At 35.0% G+C, this 20,246-nt stretch overlaps 1 protein-coding gene across 7 annotated transcripts in view; it reads right to left on the bottom strand.

Moving 5' to 3' along the window:
- SCLT1 (sodium channel and clathrin linker 1) overlaps window positions 1–20,246 on the bottom strand; it is a 43,740-nt gene that overhangs the window by 17,862 nt on the left and 5,632 nt on the right. For all 7 annotated transcript variants that reach the window (XR_005819949.1, XM_040557014.1, XM_040557015.1 and 4 more), the window contains 12 exons: window positions 19,928–20,060; window positions 18,970–19,092; window positions 18,429–18,494; window positions 16,498–16,568; window positions 11,992–12,082; window positions 11,727–11,818; window positions 9,896–10,073; window positions 6,883–6,981; window positions 4,893–4,964; window positions 2,887–2,961; window positions 2,215–2,360; window positions 712–904 (listed from right to left, as the gene is read on the bottom strand). Coding sequence is in view for 6 of the 7 variants with exons in the window: in XM_040557014.1 (XP_040412948.1) it covers window positions 712–904; window positions 2,215–2,360; window positions 2,887–2,961; window positions 4,893–4,964; window positions 6,883–6,981; window positions 9,896–10,073; window positions 11,727–11,818; window positions 11,992–12,082; window positions 16,498–16,568; window positions 18,429–18,494; window positions 18,970–19,092; window positions 19,928–20,060 (1,339 nt within the window). In the remaining variant the exon portion in view is untranslated. The remainder of the gene's footprint in view (window positions 1–711; window positions 905–2,214; window positions 2,361–2,886; window positions 2,962–4,892; window positions 4,965–6,882; window positions 6,982–9,895; window positions 10,074–11,726; window positions 11,819–11,991; window positions 12,083–16,497; window positions 16,569–18,428; window positions 18,495–18,969; window positions 19,093–19,927; window positions 20,061–20,246) is intronic.

The following is a 20,246-nucleotide window of genomic DNA, read 5'->3' as shown; positions in this document are numbered from 1 at the left end:
AGATCCCTTCAGTATCTTTATACTCTCAGAGTTAAGAGCAGTGGGGAAAGCATCAGCTCTATATATTTAGAAAGCATGTCAAGTATCAAAGCTGTTATTCCCTTCAGAAGCTAAAGGTACGATGAACCTGCTGAGATTAGCTATTAATACATTATCCCATATGCAGTCTGTTCAGGTGCATTAAATGAAACATTCAAAAAGAACATCTGTCTTTCAGCTAAGTATCTTGTTTGCAAATATTCACATAGAAATATATTCTCTGTCCAGAAAAAACAGAACTAATGTTTGACAACCACACCATTAATAAATTTGTTAGTTACGCACTGCTTTGATAACATTGTAGATACGCAAGTAGAGGAACACTGTACTGACAGTCAATATATTCCTAACATTACAGACAGTAGATAAAGATCTGGAATTGGAATGGGTAAAATCACTTGAAGGTAAATATGCCACTATTTGGAATATTCATCTTATGAAAGCATAGAATATTTGGGATCCTCTTATCAAGCTGAAAATAACACATTAAAATACATCCTAATTAGCCAAGGCTGAATTACTCAGAAGATCATGAGGACATACGACTCTACAACAAAATTACTTATAAAGCAGAAAAGAGGAAGCATCATTGAAACTTTCACTCCCTTTCATGCTGCCTTATTAAGTAAATATCAGTCCTACATTAAAATAAAAACAGCACATAAACCATACCTTTATTTTTGCTTTTTTTTGAGCCTCTACGGCCAGTTTTCTCAAGCCTTCCATTTCTTTTTGCAATTGTTCATTCTCTTGCTGAAGTTTTAACCTTTGTTCACTGACAAAACCACTCTTTTCTCTTTCTGAATCCAGAATGCTTTGCAACTTACAGATAATTTCCTGGCAACGAGATTTCTCTTCCTCAGAGCTGAAAGAGAAGAAGTCTTGTTTGAACTCAAGAACAGAATCCATTTTACATTTTCATAATGCTACTTTGCTGCAGTTGCAATGGTGTGAAGATAGGGGAGACTAAGTTTGTAGACAGCAACAAAATCTTAATAGACCAATTGGTCTAGTAGGACACTGCCTCTATTGCTGTTAAAGGAGGCTATCAGGAAGCAAACTGAAGGCAGAAAAAGGAAGTTCTTCCTGCAGTTATGTTTCAGATATAGAACTCACTATCACACTATGTTGTAAACGAAAGATTCAAGTAATCCATGTAACAGTAAGAGCGATAATTAAACATATAAATCTATGATGTCACCTCTGGACATTTTTAAGCAGCCCATCACTATTAGAATGCTGGCAGAGCATTCCAGTGAAGTATCACTGTCACATTGTACTAGTGTTCAGTGTTTCCCTTAGATGACTTCATTTGGACAGTACAGGTGAAAATACATAAATCTGGAACAGATTTTGGTCTGACCCAGTATATGCATCTCCCTGTTTCTTCCTGAAAGCTTGTATCAGCTCAGTATGTTTAATGGCCTTTACACCTAGGACTACGTGCAAGTCAGCAAAGTATTTTATCAAATCTAGGGAATTCATAAAAGCAATCTAACATTCTAGCAATCTCAGTAAAATGGCAATGTAGAACAGTAGATTCTCATTTTAAACACATTTCTAGATTCCCAAATGATTGCTCTGGAGAAGAGAGAGAATTTATGATCATTGAAGATCATAAATAACTTACAGAGAATCTTACACTTTTTATTCTGAGAACAACCTGATCTAAAAACGTGTACCATACCGTGCTGTTTACCATTACATTACTGGAACTACAATAATATCTATTAGCTGTCTGAACACAGACCTGAAATGCAGTATGCTACATAAACACGGAGTGTTACACATGCACTAAAAGATACCACACTGCAGATGAATTTATAAAGTAATAAATTCTGCCCAAATATTTCAGACCGTTACTTTTCCTACAAACCGTATTTAGAAATACATCAGGATTTCAAATAATGTACTCCAATTTTCATTGTTTCGTAAAAAAAAAAAAAACTGCTTGTAATTCTAGTCTTGTAAAGAAAACTTTTCATCCTGTAGTCTGTTATCCCCCTTAATACTTTTATAGTGATTCATAATTACCCTTGCTTCAGAATTATGGTAACTTGATACTATTCCTGCTACTGATGGAAAATGTGACAAAGACCTAACACACTATCAACAGCTAGTTAGAAATAATTTCCCTTATTTTCCATTCCTGTCTCTGTAACATCCATGACTTACTTCATTTCCAGCTGTTTCAGTTTATTTTGTGTTGTCTGTAGACTCAGCTGAAGGTCACCTTTCGTAGTTTCTGCAAGTAGATACTTCTGATGCAGTTGCTCTAGTCTTCTATTGTCAGATTCATGTACTCTGTCTTCCCTGTAAATCTGAAGAATAAAATTCCCTGTAAAATCAACTTTACCTTGCACGGGTGATTGACAGTGTAGTAATGACAACAATGCTACTCCTCATTGTGCCCTATTTTTCAGATTTAAAACAAAACTGAATTTCATCAAATTTTAGTGTTGCTGCTACTTGGAAAACAAAAGGTTTTCAAAGTTTTTTCATCCATTTAGTTTTCAGTATATTGAGCTTAAGTTTAACTGGAATATGTACCAAGATTCTTTCAGATTATGTCAAGTACCTCTCCCTTTACTTTTTACATTTTTCAAAGAACACTCTTTTTCAGTTTAGAATTACAGCTTTAAAATGATTTCCAGATTAAAAACTTAAAATACTGACATGAATATTTACAGTTAAGAAAAACTACTCAACGAGTAAGAAACTTAAGGGTCACAGAACTGTCCTTCATTCCAATATATGGGAAAAACATGGAACATAAAAAATTAACACATCATTTCCAACTGAAGAGAGATCTTAAACATGATGTAAAAATGCATATAATTGCCTTACTTTTTCAAGTTCTTCTTCCACTGTTCGCTTTTCTCTAATGGCTCGTTCAATTTGACTCTGTTTTTCACCACATTCCTATTTTAAAATAAGTCACTTTAAGTACATCTAATCAGAAATAACTCACGATAAAAATTCAAGAAGTGCCAAAGCCAAATACCCACCATTGCAAATGTAATTTTTGCTGCAGGTATGTATGCATTCAATTATATTTACCTGTTCATGATTTTCTCTATACGATTAGTCATTCACTACATAGACTACAACATGCAAAATGAAATTTTTTAGAAATAAATTTAATCCTTAAAAAGCTGCATACAAACCAAACTCTTTTAGTCCCCCACATCAGTTGTTGCAAGTTCCAAGTTGATTCAAGAATATGATGATTGTGATGCAGACTTTCTCTTAGTATACTTTATCAACTTTCGTATACTTTATTGCTACATGTGCAACTACAGATATGCAATAATCAGCTTTCCTTGCTTTATTTATCCCTGAAAGAAACAGGGATACTCAAGAAGTGCCACCACATGGCAAGTATTTTCTAGAGCACAGAATCTCACTGTAAAGAGGCTTGTGACCTACGATAAGAACATGCATAATCAAGGAATAAACTTGCACAAAGAAATGGGTAGATTTGCAGAACTCTATTATTTCATGCAAAACCAGGCAAGATTCTCAGTAAAAGTAAAATACGACTGTATACACATAAAGTAAATCTGCACATTAAAGATGAATTTTCAAAGCAAAGTATCCTTTATACCTAAATTTGAATCTCTGCACTGGCTGTTGAGACACACTACACACAGTCACTTTTGTTAAGCAACATTAAAGGCACTGAATGTTGTATTAATGACTATAAACATGCAAGGGGTAAAGTACTACTATAATAAACCATAGTCCTAGATAATTACTCATAAATCACAACTATTCCATACACTGGACTATCATCTACGTTTTTTGCTTCTTGCCCTTTACACAAACTAAACTGTACAAAAGAGCTGTGAAGGTACTCTATACTGGTAGTGAGGAAATGGTTACACAGCAGGACTAAACGGCCTCTGATCAGACAAACTGTGAAAACGTGTACAGATCCATGACTATAATAGGTCCTATTAGACATATAATAGAACCTGTAATAGGTCCTACTGGTTCAGCAAAGTCCACCTTATTCCTGCTCCCTGAGCCATTCCTTCACAGATGAATTTCCTGAGAGACTCAGCACAGACTTTAGCTCACTACTTATGTATCTGGAGAGAACTAAAAATAGTATCAATTCTATTCTCTCTATCCGTTTATTTGCCTGTATTTCTCTGCATTGGCCCTATGACAAATCTAGACAGGTACAGGAGAAGAAATGAGAGAAGTGTGTGCTGTAGGAAAGTTGTTATTGATAAAGACAAGTGTTTTGTTAAGTGCGAGTGGAGCACCAGTACTACAAAATCTACACCAAGATCCTCTCCAAAACAGGAATCACACGGTATTTGTGCCTATTAGTACACTGTATATGCACACAAATTATGAGATTGTTGGGGCTGAAACAAAAGTTTCTTGTGCAATTTAGAATATTACTGCTGGCCATAAAAAAAACTAAACACAAACCCTTCCAGACAACACTATAAACAAAGTATTTCTAGTAAAATCTAAAATAAAAGTATCCCAAACCTACCATTATTGACCAATGTATGCAACATAAACAAGACAAAAAAAAAGATAAAAATAGTCATGATTTTTTTTTTTTTTTGGCGGGGTGAAGTAGGAGAACTAATCACTAGTAACTTCTAAGTAATACCAAAGATAAACACCATTCTAGAAGTAAGAATATAAAAGCTCTGATACCTTTGTCTAAAACAAAGACTCCTCTCTCTTCACCAAACTGCTAATAATATCACGAGATGTAGGATTTTACTTGATTTACTTTTACTTGAATTTAGTGTTTAACTTGATAAGCAACAAAAAAGTCTCAAACGTTTTGCTATCAAAAATACTTTTGTAAGTCAAGACCATACCATCTGAAGAGCTGAAAGTTCTTCTGTTAGTCGAGAAATCTGTACATTATATTGTTTCTTTGCAGAGTCTACCTGCGATCAAATCCAAAAAAAGAAAGAAAAAAATCCCGTGAACTATTTTTCCATCCTGTTTTTACATAGAGAATCACAGAATTATTTAGGTTGTAAAAGACCTTTGAGAACATCAGTTCAAACTGTCCATCTAACACAAGTCCACCACTAAACCACATCTTTAAGTGCCATGCCCACGTGTCTCTTCAATACATCAGGGGATGGTGACTCCACCACCTCCCTCAGCAACCTATTCAAGGCCTAACCACCCTTTCTGTGAAGAAATTCTTCCTGATATACAATCCAAACCTCCCCTGACACAACTTGAGGCTGCTGCCTGAAATATATATTGTGTATATGTGATGCTTATATATAAAAATAATGAGACTGCAACAACTGATAAATCTTTCTATATCAATGTTAGAAGAATGTTTATTATCGATCCATATTACTTTAACTGAGGGTGTTTAGAAAAAAAGCAGAAAGACAGACATCACAACAAGGCCTTACAAAACGAACTGTTAAGACTATCAGAAAGCTGCTGTCCATTAGGTGCAAGATATCTGCAACTTGTTTAACATGTATTTTCAAAAATATTTGTTAACTTCTGGAGAAACATGACAACTCATATTCTCAAATTTTACTTTTAATAGATTCACTTTTCCTGGGATTATGTTAAAATAAGAACAAGGACATTACTAATGAGAAGTTAGAAATTTAGAAAAGTGTTGTCATAACTAGATTGAGTGGTTATCCAATCTGCTCTTCAGCTCTCACACCTTCTCCAAACCATGCATGACATTAAATACTGCAGTTTCAAGTAATCCACGTAATTTTTGTGGTTCTTTTGGGTAATCAACAAGTAGAATGCACAAACCATTTTCATCCTCATTTTAAAGGCTTCAAAAATTTATGTAGTATGTTTCTGAAACCTCTAGAAATTAAAGGAGTGGAAATAAAAAGAATCCTTTCATCCCTAAACAATAAACACGTACATTGTGTCATAGTGAAGACAGTGAAAGGAAGCACAATCAATGGCACCACTGAAAACTTACAAACCAGGTAATTGATTTACACTGTCGTCTACTTGAAATAAATGACATTGTTAACACATTTATATAACAAGCTTCTATTTCCTCTGGAGTTTGCCTTAAAATAAAGCATGTCTATTTGACATGTGGGTAATTGTTGAGAACTTCCAGGTAAATGCATTTTAACCGCAGATGGGAAACAACATAAAGAAAACTAATTTGGTGAACAGTCTGTTATCAAAAGAGCTTCAATTTTTCAGCCACTTCAAATTTTCAGCCATAAAAACAATAAAAATCATAAGGACACAGACTGTAAAATCTTTGAAGTAATTTCTCTACCGAATGCTGACTTTGGAGCGATCTGTGATATTGAGTCTTCTACTATTAGCTGTACTTGGTAGAAGTCTTATTCACCTAGAGGAATATTCTGAAGTACCAAGATGCCAAAAAAGTGACAGTATAACTCTCAACAGTTTCTATCATCTGACAGTATATGATAAGCATCAGTAACTTCCAAGATGAGGCCATATATTCATAAACTAAATACATTGATACCAATACAACTAACAGACGTTAACGTCTGTTAATGTGCTGCTAAACAGAATTTCTGAAATAGATGCCAATCTTTACATCTTCACCTTCTCTATACCAGTATGTGCATCGACAGGAACACTTCTGGTTCATGAGAGATAAACCAGTATCATTTGGGTTGGAAGAGTACCTATCTAGATGATAAAGCTGAAGAGTACAGTACTGTCAGTATGCTGCCCCTGCTACCTATATTATCAAAACACTTGTAAGAAAACAGCTGATTTGATCACGCATAATATGCATATTCATAATACATAATTATGTCAGATTTAACTCCGCAAGTTCACAGTTGATTCTTTCTAAACATCATAACTTACTGCCTTCCTAATTCTTGCAGCACTGTCTTCTGCAAGCTGAGACATTTCATTTTTCATCTTTTCGATTTCCTCTTCCTTTTGTTTCTCCCCAAACAGTGCCTAGAAAAAAAAAAGGAACTTGAAATACTACTGCAAATATTTCAGTCATGACATAATACCTAGTAGTGAGAGAAGAAACCACACATAACCACTGTTCAAAAGAACTTTTTGGCTTGCACTTTGGAGCAGCTGACAACAAGATCCATCAAGAACACAAACAGAAATGTCACATAGAAAGATCTGTTAAGAATCTGCATACCTGAATTCTCTGTTAAGAATCTGAATACACACACACGTATTCCTACACACATCTGAGCATTTTTTGTTGTTGATACACTAAATTACTCATCTTCTAGAAAACTAAAAGAATGAAAATTCACAAGTAATTAATGAATGCATATGCAATCCATTTCACAGTGGATAACAATGAACCAAACAGCTCTTCAGCACAAAAGGATGGTGAGAATCACAGAAAAAAAGTCTAGTAAGAAGCCTTTCCAGAGGAGGATGAAGATAGTAATGTTAAAGTAGAACACAGGATACTGGTCTGGAAAGATTATGGAAGGTAATACAGATCTCTTGATGGGATAGATGAAAAAAAATCCTAGGTGGCACATTAAGAACATGTAGATATAAAGGGAGAAAGACATGAAAAATGTTGCTAATACAACGTTGATACAAATTCAGCCTGTAGAAGGTTACTCACTACAATCAGTAATATGGTGCATCATATGTCATATTCTCTTTTACTGCTACCATTCAATTTCTGATTCGTTTCTCAAAGTACTCTTAGAATTCTTCTGATCTCATTTTGTAAGCTTAGCTTTGTGTGCTTTACAATGTTAACATAAAAGAAAGAGCACTGTGACAACCCTTTACTCCCATAATCTCTTAGAGATCAGGGAGAAACCTCTGTGGCAACAGTATAAGACACACAGTTAACTAAACGTACATATTAGGATGCATTTTTTATTCTGTTAATTCATAAACTTCCGAGCTTTAGCCAGTGCAATAAATTAACAAGTGCCTGCAAATTCAAGTTTTTTCTTCCTAGAACATTACACTAAACTTGTAACAAGCCACTTATCTGTAGAAGTTCATTAAATGTCTCAGATTCGTAATTTGCATCACAATAAATTCTACTGGGCCACTTTTTTTCTGTCAAAAATGGTGGGAAAAACACTGCTTTGATGTACCAATATGTAGCAGACTAGAAATGTGATTTACACTTCTTACCAGTAATTTTCAAATGAAAGAGTGATTTCTCATTTTTAAACTCTGAAAAAATGAATTAATTTTTACCTTTTATTCTTCGTACTCAGGCTCCAGGGAAATGCTGCTAAGGATACAAATGTCTTACTAGGGAAAAGGAACTAACAAGTCCAAAGGTAGCCAGCAAAGGAGGACATAAAACTTCATTTTTTTCCTTCCTTTTTGAATATGAGCCTAACAGGTGAAGGGAACTGTAGAAGATCAGGGCATAAAGCAAGTAAGATGCAATAAGTTATGAATGAATATGAAAAGGAATTAGCATGTCAGGAAGATGCCATCCAAAGTGTATCCTAAGTTACTATAAGTATACAGGAAGAAAGACTATAACAAGAAAAGAACCCTCTTTTGTGAAGCAAAAAGAAACACACAAGTTACTGGGCACTACAGTAACAACCAGGACCTGTAAGTCTTGTCAAGGTTTAACTCTCCTGGAAGCAGGCCAGAAGGTAGCAGGATCTCTTTTAAAGAGTTACTCCTCCTTTCAGACAGGATCTTCCTTGTTTGTTACAGAAATGAAATCATCATGAGCAAAAAAGACAATATTAACTCTTGTATTTCAAAAGGTAAAAGTATAAAGTTAAGTTAGATTCTCAGGAGGCTCCTTGAGTTTGAAAGGCAACTTCAGACTAAAAGGGAATGTTTATCTCCTTAACTGCTTGACTGTTCAACATGTTAGCCCAAACAGAATAAAGTCTCCATATGTTCCCATGGTCATTAACTAATCTGGACTTCATTTACTGATGTGTAAAGCCTATTACATGCATTAAAGTTCTGTCTTGCCAGCAAACGCTATTCATTAGATTGCTAAAAGCCTGATTTGAGCTGAAGTTTAGCATGAAAACAAAGAAGCACCCATATTAAACAACAGTTTATTAGTCCCTCTACCCTATTATCCTAAAGGGGCAAACAGCTGATACTTTGGAAAAGTTAAGAACTGGGAAAACAGGATGAGGGTTTTTTTTTTTTTTTTTTTTTTTTTGATCAATAGATGCTTCTAGACCTGCTGGATTAGAGTCTACCTCTAGAAGTTTTGGTGGATTCTTCTCTTTTGAATGTGACTGTTTTCATATCTATACTTTTGGCATAAACATTATCCTGTAACAGTTGAATCAATTTTTTTTTTTGTTACAGCCTCTCCGACATGTCTAGCTGTCATTGTTGAATCCTGCACTTTCCTAGTTCTCCCACCTTACTTGAAATACACTGATCAAAACTGCATGTTAAGGTGCACTACGTTTAAAAGCATTTTTAAAAATCTCATTCTGAACATTCTATTAGTTGTATTGAGTGACACTAAGGATCACATAAATGTGTTCATAAGACCCTTTTCTGGCTGCAAAACAGTAAGTTCAGCATGCTGTACAGAATACTTGAATCTCATCTGCCATTCCAGCACACACACTCAAATGCCTTTGCAGTTTTTTTACTGGCTGCCAGCTTTGCTGACTCATTATTCAGAAACTTTTTCAGATTTCTTCTGAATACTTAAGATCTGAACACAAAGTTCACTCTTGGTGGCTTATGTCTGCCATATAAAAAAAGTCCCTATAGTTTCAGCTTTTCTTTCCTAACCATTAACAAGTAATATAAACTAGTAACTATTCTGACGGCCCTATCTAGGTATTCAATAAGATTTGTAGTTCACAACTGCTAATGACTCAATTTTCTAATATATAAGAAATACTTTCACCCATTACCTTACCTGACTTTTTTGTAGGTTAGCTTCTTCTAAGAGCTGTATGCAATCTTGGACTTTTGCAACTGCATCATACTTCTCCCTTTCTAAATTAGCATACTTTGTCTGAAGCTCTCTGATTTGTTTTTCCAGGGCTGTTCTTTCTGTTCTCAGCTGTTCAGCATCTTGGACAGTAACACGTAATCTAAAAGACAGTAATAATTTCACTCATTTAACAATACAATGCTTAATTAAGACACTTCAATTATTTCAAACTAAGCTTGTAGAAAGTAAAATAAAATAAAAATAGTCAATGCTGCATTCCTGGTTTTCTGCTTGCTTTGGAGACATTTGTCACACCTTAGAAAGAAGCAGAATTGAAGGAGTTAACTCAGATACCTACTCTCAGAAAATCCTTAGAAGTATGTTGCTATCCTGGGATACATCATTGAAAATGTTCTATATTAAAACAGAATAGAACAGCCCAAGAAGGAATAAAGTTCTCCTCTGCGGAGGAAATGGAATAATTGGATGTGGGCAATGAAGTTGCAGATACACCATCAGAACAATGAAAACACCGGGAATTTTGCAACAGCTCAGAAATTCTTATTGTTTAATTATGATTGTCAGTATTGGCAGGCATGAGAAAGGGCAAGAGAGTCTCAGAGGTATCCTCAAAAAAATGTCTGAAAGTTCCGAAGTGCAGCTTATTCAATAGAGTGCATAGTTCCAAATATACATAGTGAGCATTTTGGAAACACTTGGGTTGCCTTTTCAGGCAGTCATGCTGGTTTACTTTCTAACGTGTTTACAATAACACATACACAGAAAGAGAGCCACTCTATTAAAATGCAATTTCTGGAGAACCAAAAGCCCATAGAAACTAATAATGCTAGCTAATTCCTTAACACATTCTAAAATTAATTGAAGAGCTTCTGAAATGCTTAGACAAGTAAAATTCAATAAGTAGAGGTAGCCAAACAAATCTGTGAAACTATTCAAGGCTGTACTTGACCATACAGACATATGGTTCCCCACGAATTATTTGTTTTCCAGAGTTATTGAAGAGTTCACAGGGCTATGAACAGAGCTGTGAGCAAGAAGGGAAAATGAACAGTCACACAATTATTCCAATAAGAAATGTATGAATTCTTCTTACCTATCAAGTCATTTGTCATTCTAAAATTGCTTACGATACTTGAATCAAAATTGCTGTCCTCAGCTCCATGTAATATGGCTACACTTGATATCCTTGGAGAGTGAAGGCGGGTGGGAATGCACAGAAGAAACTGACTGGATCTTAGATCTTCCAGTAGACAGTGCTGGAATTAAAATTCTATTCCTGATCACTCAAACAATTTTTGTAATTTGCATTTATTGGAAAGTATGCTTTAGCAATGTTATTAAATTTTTATTTTTTTTGTATGAGGGGTGATGAACTAAGACCTGAAGCCAGATCACGGACAGAAAATCTGTATTCACCTCAAAAACAGCTTCTTTACATAAAAAAAAAAAATCAAATTCTAATGTGCATTTTTTCTTCAAAATTCCACCTAACACTAATGAGAGTTGAGTAACTAGAATTTATGCACTAGAATGAAAAATACGTGTCTTGTTTTTTCTCCATTACAGTCAATAAAATCAGGTGCTGTTTTAACATTTTAAACATATTGAAGACAGAAGCTGTTCCGCAAGGTTATAGAATAGAACAAATAAGGTAGAGAGCAGCCAAGCATAAAACACCTGTATTTTGAGAAAACAGACTTACTAAGAAATACAAAACTCAGAGACTGATAAAAACTACATTTTATCTCACTTGTGAATATCCTTTTAGTAACATCCAGTGAGATGTCTTTACCTTGTTTCTAATTGTTTTATACTAGACTGCATTTGCTGCAAGCGTTTGTCAGATGTTGCTTCTCTTTGCTGGGCAGATAACACTTCTTCTTCCTAGAAAGAATAAATACATTTTCCAGGTATCATCTGAATTTCAATTAACAAAACAAAGGTATACCAATAAAAAACAAGTCAGGGAACAACTTGCCATTAATTTAACACCAGCAACTTGCTGACTGACTAGCATTTTCAGTTGTAATTTAAAATTGTTCTTTTCTCTAGAATACCTTTCTCTCCAACTGGCCTTGAAGCTTCTCTGTCAATCTGGTCATTTCATCAATCTTAGCACTTGCTGTCCGTCCATCTATTTTGGCCTGCCTGTATAAAGAAAAGAGTCTATGAATTACACTTCAATTATTACAGGGGCAAAGAAAGGACTCTGTTACAACTTTGTTGAAATAGCTGCGAAGGGCAGTCAGATTCCATAATACTTTAACATGGCAGAAGAGGTTTCCCCCAAGCATGTGGCACAATGAGAGAGAAAGACCAAATTCATCAGGAAGGTACGTTGAATAAATATTTGGGAGGACTAGGCAATCAAAAACTTGGAGTGGCTCAGTAACTTAAGTATAATTGGCCTCAGACACTTAACACTGAAATAATTTTCAGAATTAGATTTTGCTTTTTAAATCAATTTGTACAAAGAATTAAAAAAATGTTAACCATTTCTAAAGAATGTAATTGATGTGCATTAGAATTTGAAGAGGTCTGACAACAGCTGAAACAGAAAAGGAGAAAAAAATGGGCTAGTTAGTGAATCAGACTTCAAACACAGTAGAAAAGCTCATTGAAATGAGCAATGCTTCTACTCCTCTGACTTGGGAAAAGAAAGAATACAGAGTCCCTCACGTGGGTGTATAACCCAATTATTCTGGCTGAGTATTAGGGTAAATTTAAAGACCAATGATTGAAAGTATGATAAAGTTAAAAAAAAAAAAAGCAAACATATAGACTAGTGCAAACTAGAGCACTAACAGTCATAAAAGAAGCCAGAAAATATCGAATATTTTTTAGAATCAACTTCAAGCAAAAATTTCTTAAGAAAATAACATTTTTTATTTAATGGCATAAAAGGAAGAAGCATGTTATGCCTAAGTGAAAATATTAACCAACACACACATAATCCTAGCAACTCTACAAAAGTTTCAGTTTAATACATCAGAAAAGCTCATCTTGTTATCATTTCTTAAGAAAGTAAAAAACAGAAAAAAACATTATTCCTAGACTTATGGCCCTCACTGCAGGTCCAAACCTTTGATCTTACCCCGTATGAAAAAGGGGTGCCTCCTAGAAAATGCACTGTTAAATTTATGAGGGCATTTAGTTGCTTCCCCAAAAAATATTTAAAATGTGTTGCAAAACAAAACAAAGAACTCCAAACCCAGCATAAGAAGAGAATAAATATATATATATATATATATATATATAAAGATCTTAAAATTCAAGACAGCTTAAGTACTAAAAATGCATTTTAATGACCAAACTCTGCTTCAGATCAAATTCAGGGATGTGCGTTTAAGACGTGACAAATTGATTCTAAAGATGCAACTTTGATTCTTCATTGTGCAATTTATCTTTGATACAACCTTGGCAAGCTTTTACCTCTCTGTTAATATACTGAAATGCAGCTCTGAGCAATTCAAAGTTTGTATGTTTATATGCGTTATCTTCAGACCTTTTAAAACATTTCAACAGCATATATCTCAAAACATTTTTGATACTCGCAGCTAAACTCAGAAGTTCACTGCACTGGAGCAGACCATTTGACAAATGAGTATCCAGTATCACCAGAGTATCCCCTCTCCAGAGACAGCCATTAGGAGTTAATTCAAGAGAACAATAATACGGTGAGCTATACAACTTATTATATACAATGGAACTTTAAAATATTAAAATATTACACATTAAATACGTAAAATATTGTAATAAAAATTCTAGCATTTAAAGAAGTGAATCTATTTAATCCTCAATTCTCTCCACAAATATATCAAATATTATGTTGCTTATAACATATGGCAGATTATGGCCCTTTAATAGTTGCATAAATGCAGATTTGTTATTATTTAAACATTAATGAGTAGCAGTAACTCTGTTCTTAAATACTTCTCAAGAAGTTTTCACCAAATTTCATTTTTTTTTTTTTTAATTTTGGGTAAGGTCAACTTCTGGTCTAAAGAATAAAAGCTATTATCCTCTGGAAAATAAACTCCAGCAGAACTCTTAATTTTGTTTTCTTTTCCCCAGGTTACCTTCCAAAACTTAATCTAGCAATCTTCCCTTAGGTGCACGTTAGAAATAGGATGACAGTCTGTAACGAGCATGTTTAAAGTGTTTCATGGTTACATAAGACAGACTGTATACTTTGCTATATCAATCCTAAAATACCTAAAATTTACCAACACATGCTTTTAGGCTTAGCAACATCAAAAGCTCCAAAACTGCACCCAGTCTAGGTCATATGAAACAAATAGAAATTCTCCCATGTGTAAGTTTTTGTTTTTAAACCTCTCCAGATTTGTTACTCTATTACTGTAAATCAGTGCAGATCTATTAAAAACGTCTGAAAGAAGCATCAATTTGTCAGCAATATATGCTATGTAACCCAGGGAAACTACATGCATGTAACTTCCTGGTAGAGAAACAACAGCTGGTGAAAAGTATTCTAGACTTCTTTGAGAATCACTGCAGTGCTTCTTTTACAGCTATATAGAGCTGCTGTCATTAGCTTTGTGAATACAAAGTACTGTTTTTAGGGTTGCAAGAACTCTGACCTGATCTGCATGGAATGACAGTGTAATCACTGCCCAAGACAAGAAACTCAAAATTCCTCTGAAATCCCGTTTGCACTAAATTGGTAACACTATGGGGAGAATAACAATGACAAAGTTTGTGCATGATGATCCCCAGTCAGTTTAATCAGTAATCAGGGAGTTACCAAGAGACTCTTAGAACCTGGAGAGAGCTTCCAAAGATGCATAAAGATTTGTGATTGCAGGGGGAGTGACAAGACAGCGATAGACCAGCAGTTGAGCTGTGTTTGACCCTGCCTGGAGTCACCCCACTGGTGGAGAGCAGCCACCCCACCAGACACCAGGAACAGCCTGCACCCAGCTGGCAGACTGACAGCACAGCAAGAAATAAATGGGGACCAACGTATCAGCTGTGTGCGTATGGGAATTCTTGGGGTGCTTTCTCAGGAGCATACAATTAGTGGACTTGAGGAAGCAGCGTAAGTACACACAAAGCAGGAGCACTCACACCTCCAACAGGAGGGATATGCAGACAGGTAGGTGGACATGTATTTCTCACAAAGGGAGTATCTGTGCACACTTGCACACACTTTACCCATGCTTCCTCTGAGAGGGTGCACCTACATAAAAGCGAGCACAAGTGAATATGAGATCAGTACTTAATTGGATTAGACAGAGAAGGTTGTTTATAGATTTGTGGATGTTCATGAACATATTGCAAGTGCTCAGTACCCCAGCTGACCTGTTATACTATTAATATTGGTCATGAACAGGTATGCCACTGATCATCAGTTCACTGATTAATAACATGTAATGAACTATTTTGACTTAAGCCACGTGTTGAACTGCCTTCCCCAGCAAAGACTTTTAATCAGGAATGTGTCCCAGAAGAATGAAGGTGACTAGTCTACTCAAGCCCAGGAAATAGATAGGAGCCTACCCTTGTGCAAGTAAGGAATATACATAAATATAAAAAAATTTCCCCTATTATATATAAACTTCACTGCTGTTTGTAAGTAACAGCAACTACAAAAACCCACGTATTTAGTGCAAACGTAGGTAAGAGTTCAGACCAAGGTGATCCATTAGCTTTAAGTCAGTCCCAGGGAGTTTCAAAAAAAAAAAAGCAGTTTCCTTTTTTAAAAAGGAAGTAAGGGTAAGAGCAAAGGAAATCATGACACCTGTAAATTTGACAAAAACACCCCAACTGAATGCTTCACTGCATCCCAATTTTTATTTTTGAATCAAAACCCTTGGAAGAAATACATAAAAAGCCAATGTTGCAAGTGTTTATTGAATGTCTAAAATAAGTTCAGCTAATGCTAATTGCTTTCACACACTTATTACATGAGTCAATGCAACCATGTCAATGCAAGACTGATCTCCAGATGAATGGGTTCCAAAAGAGTAATGCTAGCCTGTGCAAGTAATGTCCAAGAATGTAGGGATGTGTTTTCTCTTTTAAGATAGCATGACAAGTGATAACAGAGTTGGTAAATACTTTATTTCAGCAAATACCTTGAATACCACCTTAATCTTTGATTTCTGTCACATTTTCCTTCCTTAAATTACATCATTTTCTGAAAATAGTTTTTCCCCACGGAAAAATTATAGCTAATAAAAAAGAGGTTGTAAGTTCCCCTTCGAAAATATCTTCACTGACCAAGGTAACTGCATGTGTGAACAGGTCCTGGTCCTAATTTGCTGTGCAAAAGAAACTTAAATATAACCATTAAGACAAATAAAGCTTCTCTTACCTGTAACGTCCACATAGCCTATGGTTTAGAGCTCTTGGAGAAATTTTAAGTGCTAAAATTTAAAGCTACTTTGAACATTCAAATTTCAAGACTGTGATGAGTAGCCACCTATATAACAGGATGTTGTACAAATGGTGCTACAGGACAAAAAGAGGCCCATAATAAAGCAGTAAGCTAAAAAAGGCTATAGGAAAAAAATATCATTTTTAAATTGCCTGTTTTATACCTCAGTTGCTTTCGTAGCTGCTCTAGTTCCACATTCTGTTCCGTTACAGTTTGTAGAAACCGTTGATTGCTCTGCAAAACAAGGAGAGATTTATAGCATGTTCCCATTTTATTGAGAGTCTCATATATTCAGAGTTACAGGACATTTCTACAGAATAGAATGCTGTAAGAATAGCTGATAAAGTCTATGTAACACTGGCTGGTCTCCAAGGTGCCAGGCTTTAGGTAGAGTAATATAGAAAGGCAAATGAAGAGTGATGTTACCCCATCCTCCATTTCTTTCCCCTGTTGGTAGTATAAGAACTTCCAGAGATGAGGACTGTAATAGCTCAGATCTACCAACTACATTTCCCATCTAGTTGCTTTAGGTACCTAGAATACCTTAGATAAATGAGTACCACAGTAGACCACATATTGCTGGAAAGAATTCCTTTGTTTTAAATAGGCTGCCTAATAATAATAAATAATAAAAAAAACAACCTTGTATTTAATGCCCTCTTGCCCTGAGGCAGCAAGCAATTGTTTATCTGTCAACTTTCTATGCCACCCAGAGTGCTAGAAATCTCATCCTCTTTCAGGTGTCCTCTCATCTGAAAGTAATTTAGTATTTGTTATCCAGCTAGCCTTTCCTAGATCTTACATTCCCCTTTTGAGATGAGAGATGACCACAACTTGAATATAGGTAGCATGTGGACTTCAGCACAGTACCCAACCCCAATGCTAACATTCTTCTTGCTTTCTTGACTGTTGCTGAGAATTGTTTTCAGAAACTTCATACTTGTAAAATATGTATTCTGAGTGTTAACAAATATTTCAGGACTAATACTAAGTACCCTACGTGAAAGCTCCATTTTGCCCTCATGGGTTATTCTGCTTGTATAGTTATTAATGAAATGTCTGACAAAATGCATTCATGTATTTGATATCATGTCTTACTGCAAATTTCTGTATCGTATTTCAGTTTTCGTTACCTTAAATACTTTAACATTAGTAGTGAGCGCTGTTGTCTCATTACTGGATCTCATTTCCAGAACATTTATAAATATGCTGAAAAACTCAAATCTGAACACATCTACGGAACACAGATGTTTAACCATGATAAAAAAAAAAACAACTAGTTACTTCTGCTCTCCACTCCTCATTTTTCAGTTTGATAGCTTAAGAAAGGGAATGCTTCTTTATTTCTTGATATTCATAACAGACCTTGTCAAACTGTGTGGAGAACGCAAACAAATGGATAACCTTTACTTTAACATTGTCTTCTTCAAAGAAAACCTGTACTTCACTCTTCTCAGCATCATTTTTCCAATATTATGATTTTAAGCATTCAGTCATTCTATTTTTTGTTACCTCCTACTGCTTTGCTTATAATAGCAGATCTAGTGAGGATTTGGAATTTGCAGACTGAACTGTTTTGAAAGCTCATTGTATTTCCTTGAGACTGTTTGACAGCAATCCCTCAATAACTCTAATGCGGCTATCAACCTTAAAGAACAGTTGATTTTGTTAGTCACTGACTATATAAGGTAAAAAATCCTCTCTGAGTGCATTATTTTGCTTTTATTAGAACTACTGAAATAGCTTGTAAACAGAACTGCTTGCAAGATACAATTCTATAGCAATCTGCAGTATTGTACTCAATATCAGTAGGGGCTTGACTGAAGCACTACATTTTTTTCAGCCTACAGCTTGCAAATGGTGGCACAACAAAGAATTTAAGTATTTAAATAAAGAATTTTAAGGAAATTCAGAATTCAGGAAAAAAGCCATTACTTCTTGATTTTTGACTTGTTCCTAGACAAGTTTGCAAATCTGAATGGCACAAGGTCTATCCAAGCACGTATCTATGAGGGACACTTTGCTTTCAGTTTGTGCTTCAAGGCTCCTGTAGAAAAAATAAATTCAGTAAGTCACTGCTCAGGTTTTACTTACCAACTCTATTTTCTCATTGGCTGCATGCAGTTGCTGAGTCAGCTGGTGGAAGCTAGTCAGCTGATCCTAAAAAAAGAGGATTGAGCTTCTTGTGTTTACCATCATAAGGATGGGACGATCAGTCAACTAAAAACATTTTTGAAAATTCATGCACATTATAGGAAATCCAATATACTTTGTAAATTAGTGATTTGATTACTTCTAGCTGTTGACCTGGTAATCTAGCAAATTAGATTTCCTAGTGAAAAACGTATCTGAATTTCACTCAGTTCAATGAAAGCGTACATGGGTAGTACTTCTAATGGGCCACACAGGCTATGATGGTACTATAAATATTTCACACTAGCAGACATGTATCTACAACATGTTAGCAATTATTTGATGCATCAGTGACCACATCTGACCACTCAACATTTGATGTGACTATTACAGAAAACAGTATGATAGAACCACCCCACCTCAGTTTGACTATACACAGACCCAAAATCTTCACCGTATACAATGACATTCCAAAATTAACAAAAATATAAATGAAAATTACTTTCTGCTTTTGTCTTTCAGCCACGTGGATTTGCGTTTCAGTCATGCGTTCCTGGTACTGCTGCCGAAGGCGATCAAGCTCCTGTGATACAGTCTGCCAGAGCTCTATTGCTTGTTCTTTTTCCTAAGAAGTTGCAGAACAAAGGCTTATATAAAATACTGTCTTAATACAGTACATTTACTTTCATCTACCCTTCTCCAAAAAGAAGACTTAACTTTTCTTTAGAAATGTCTTTTTGTACTCTGTACACATTACAACCACAAAGACAAAACAACAAATTCAGAGGTAGAAAAAGATGTTTGCGAGTTCAAATTCCACGTAGATGACAATTGCAAGTTTTGCACAATTTTGTAGCTCTCTCCAGAAAAGCAGTTCCACTCAAGTTCTGAAACTGTCAAATGCAAACTTTTACAAGTATTTACTCTAGGGCTATGGTATATCAATAGTGAAATACAAAAATTCAGCTGTCAATTTAGCTTCAATTTAGTCCAATGCAACAGGATTGACACATCACTGCAACACGTTCATGAGATTTTGCTGATTTTTTTGGATTTAATTGTTACTTTCTATATTCCACATATACTTGCCTCTTCATTTCACATTACAATGTTTTTTTCTTTAAATCAAAATGACAACCTACCACAGTAACTTGAATTGAACAAAATATTTTATTCATCTCCTGGTCAGGGAATCAACATAAAGATCAAGTAAACTAGGTAAAATTATAGGCAAATTAACATAAAAACTTCCTAGGTGTATGAAACTAGAAAGGAACTTCCTTCAGGTTTTGCTGTCCATACTATACATACCTTTTTTTAGCTACGTAAAATCAAGAAGACCTCAAAATAGTCTCAAGAAAGTGTTGTAAATGAATTCTGAACCAAGAAATAAACCATCTTCTCCTAATCTGCTAAGGCACAAGAGAAATAAAACAGTACAAATGTTTCATCTCACGCACTTGATTTGTCAGTTGTACTTGTTCTTGAAGGTTTCTCACTATTCCTTCATCTGCAGGAAGATCAGTTCCCAGAGGCATGAAAGGAAGAGCCTCCAGTTGTGTCTCAAGAACCTCTTTCAACTCTGCATGAAGCCTGAAATTCAAAGAAACAAGTTCAGCAAAATATTTCTTTAACATATTATTTTTTTAAATCAACTAAGTTACGTACCCTTGATCTGTACATAATGTTGACATCTGACATTTAAATCTATTAAGCAAGATATGTTCTATAAAAACAATAAACAGTTTTAAATAGCTTTGTATCTAGTTCTTTTACACA

Source organism: Cygnus olor, chromosome 4 (assembly GCF_009769625.2).
Source record: "Cygnus olor isolate bCygOlo1 chromosome 4, bCygOlo1.pri.v2, whole genome shotgun sequence".
Lineage (NCBI taxonomy): Eukaryota > Metazoa > Chordata > Aves > Anseriformes > Anatidae > Cygnus > Cygnus olor.
The sequence above is the reverse complement of the archived record's forward strand: the minus strand, read 5'-3'. Positions and strand labels throughout refer to the sequence as shown.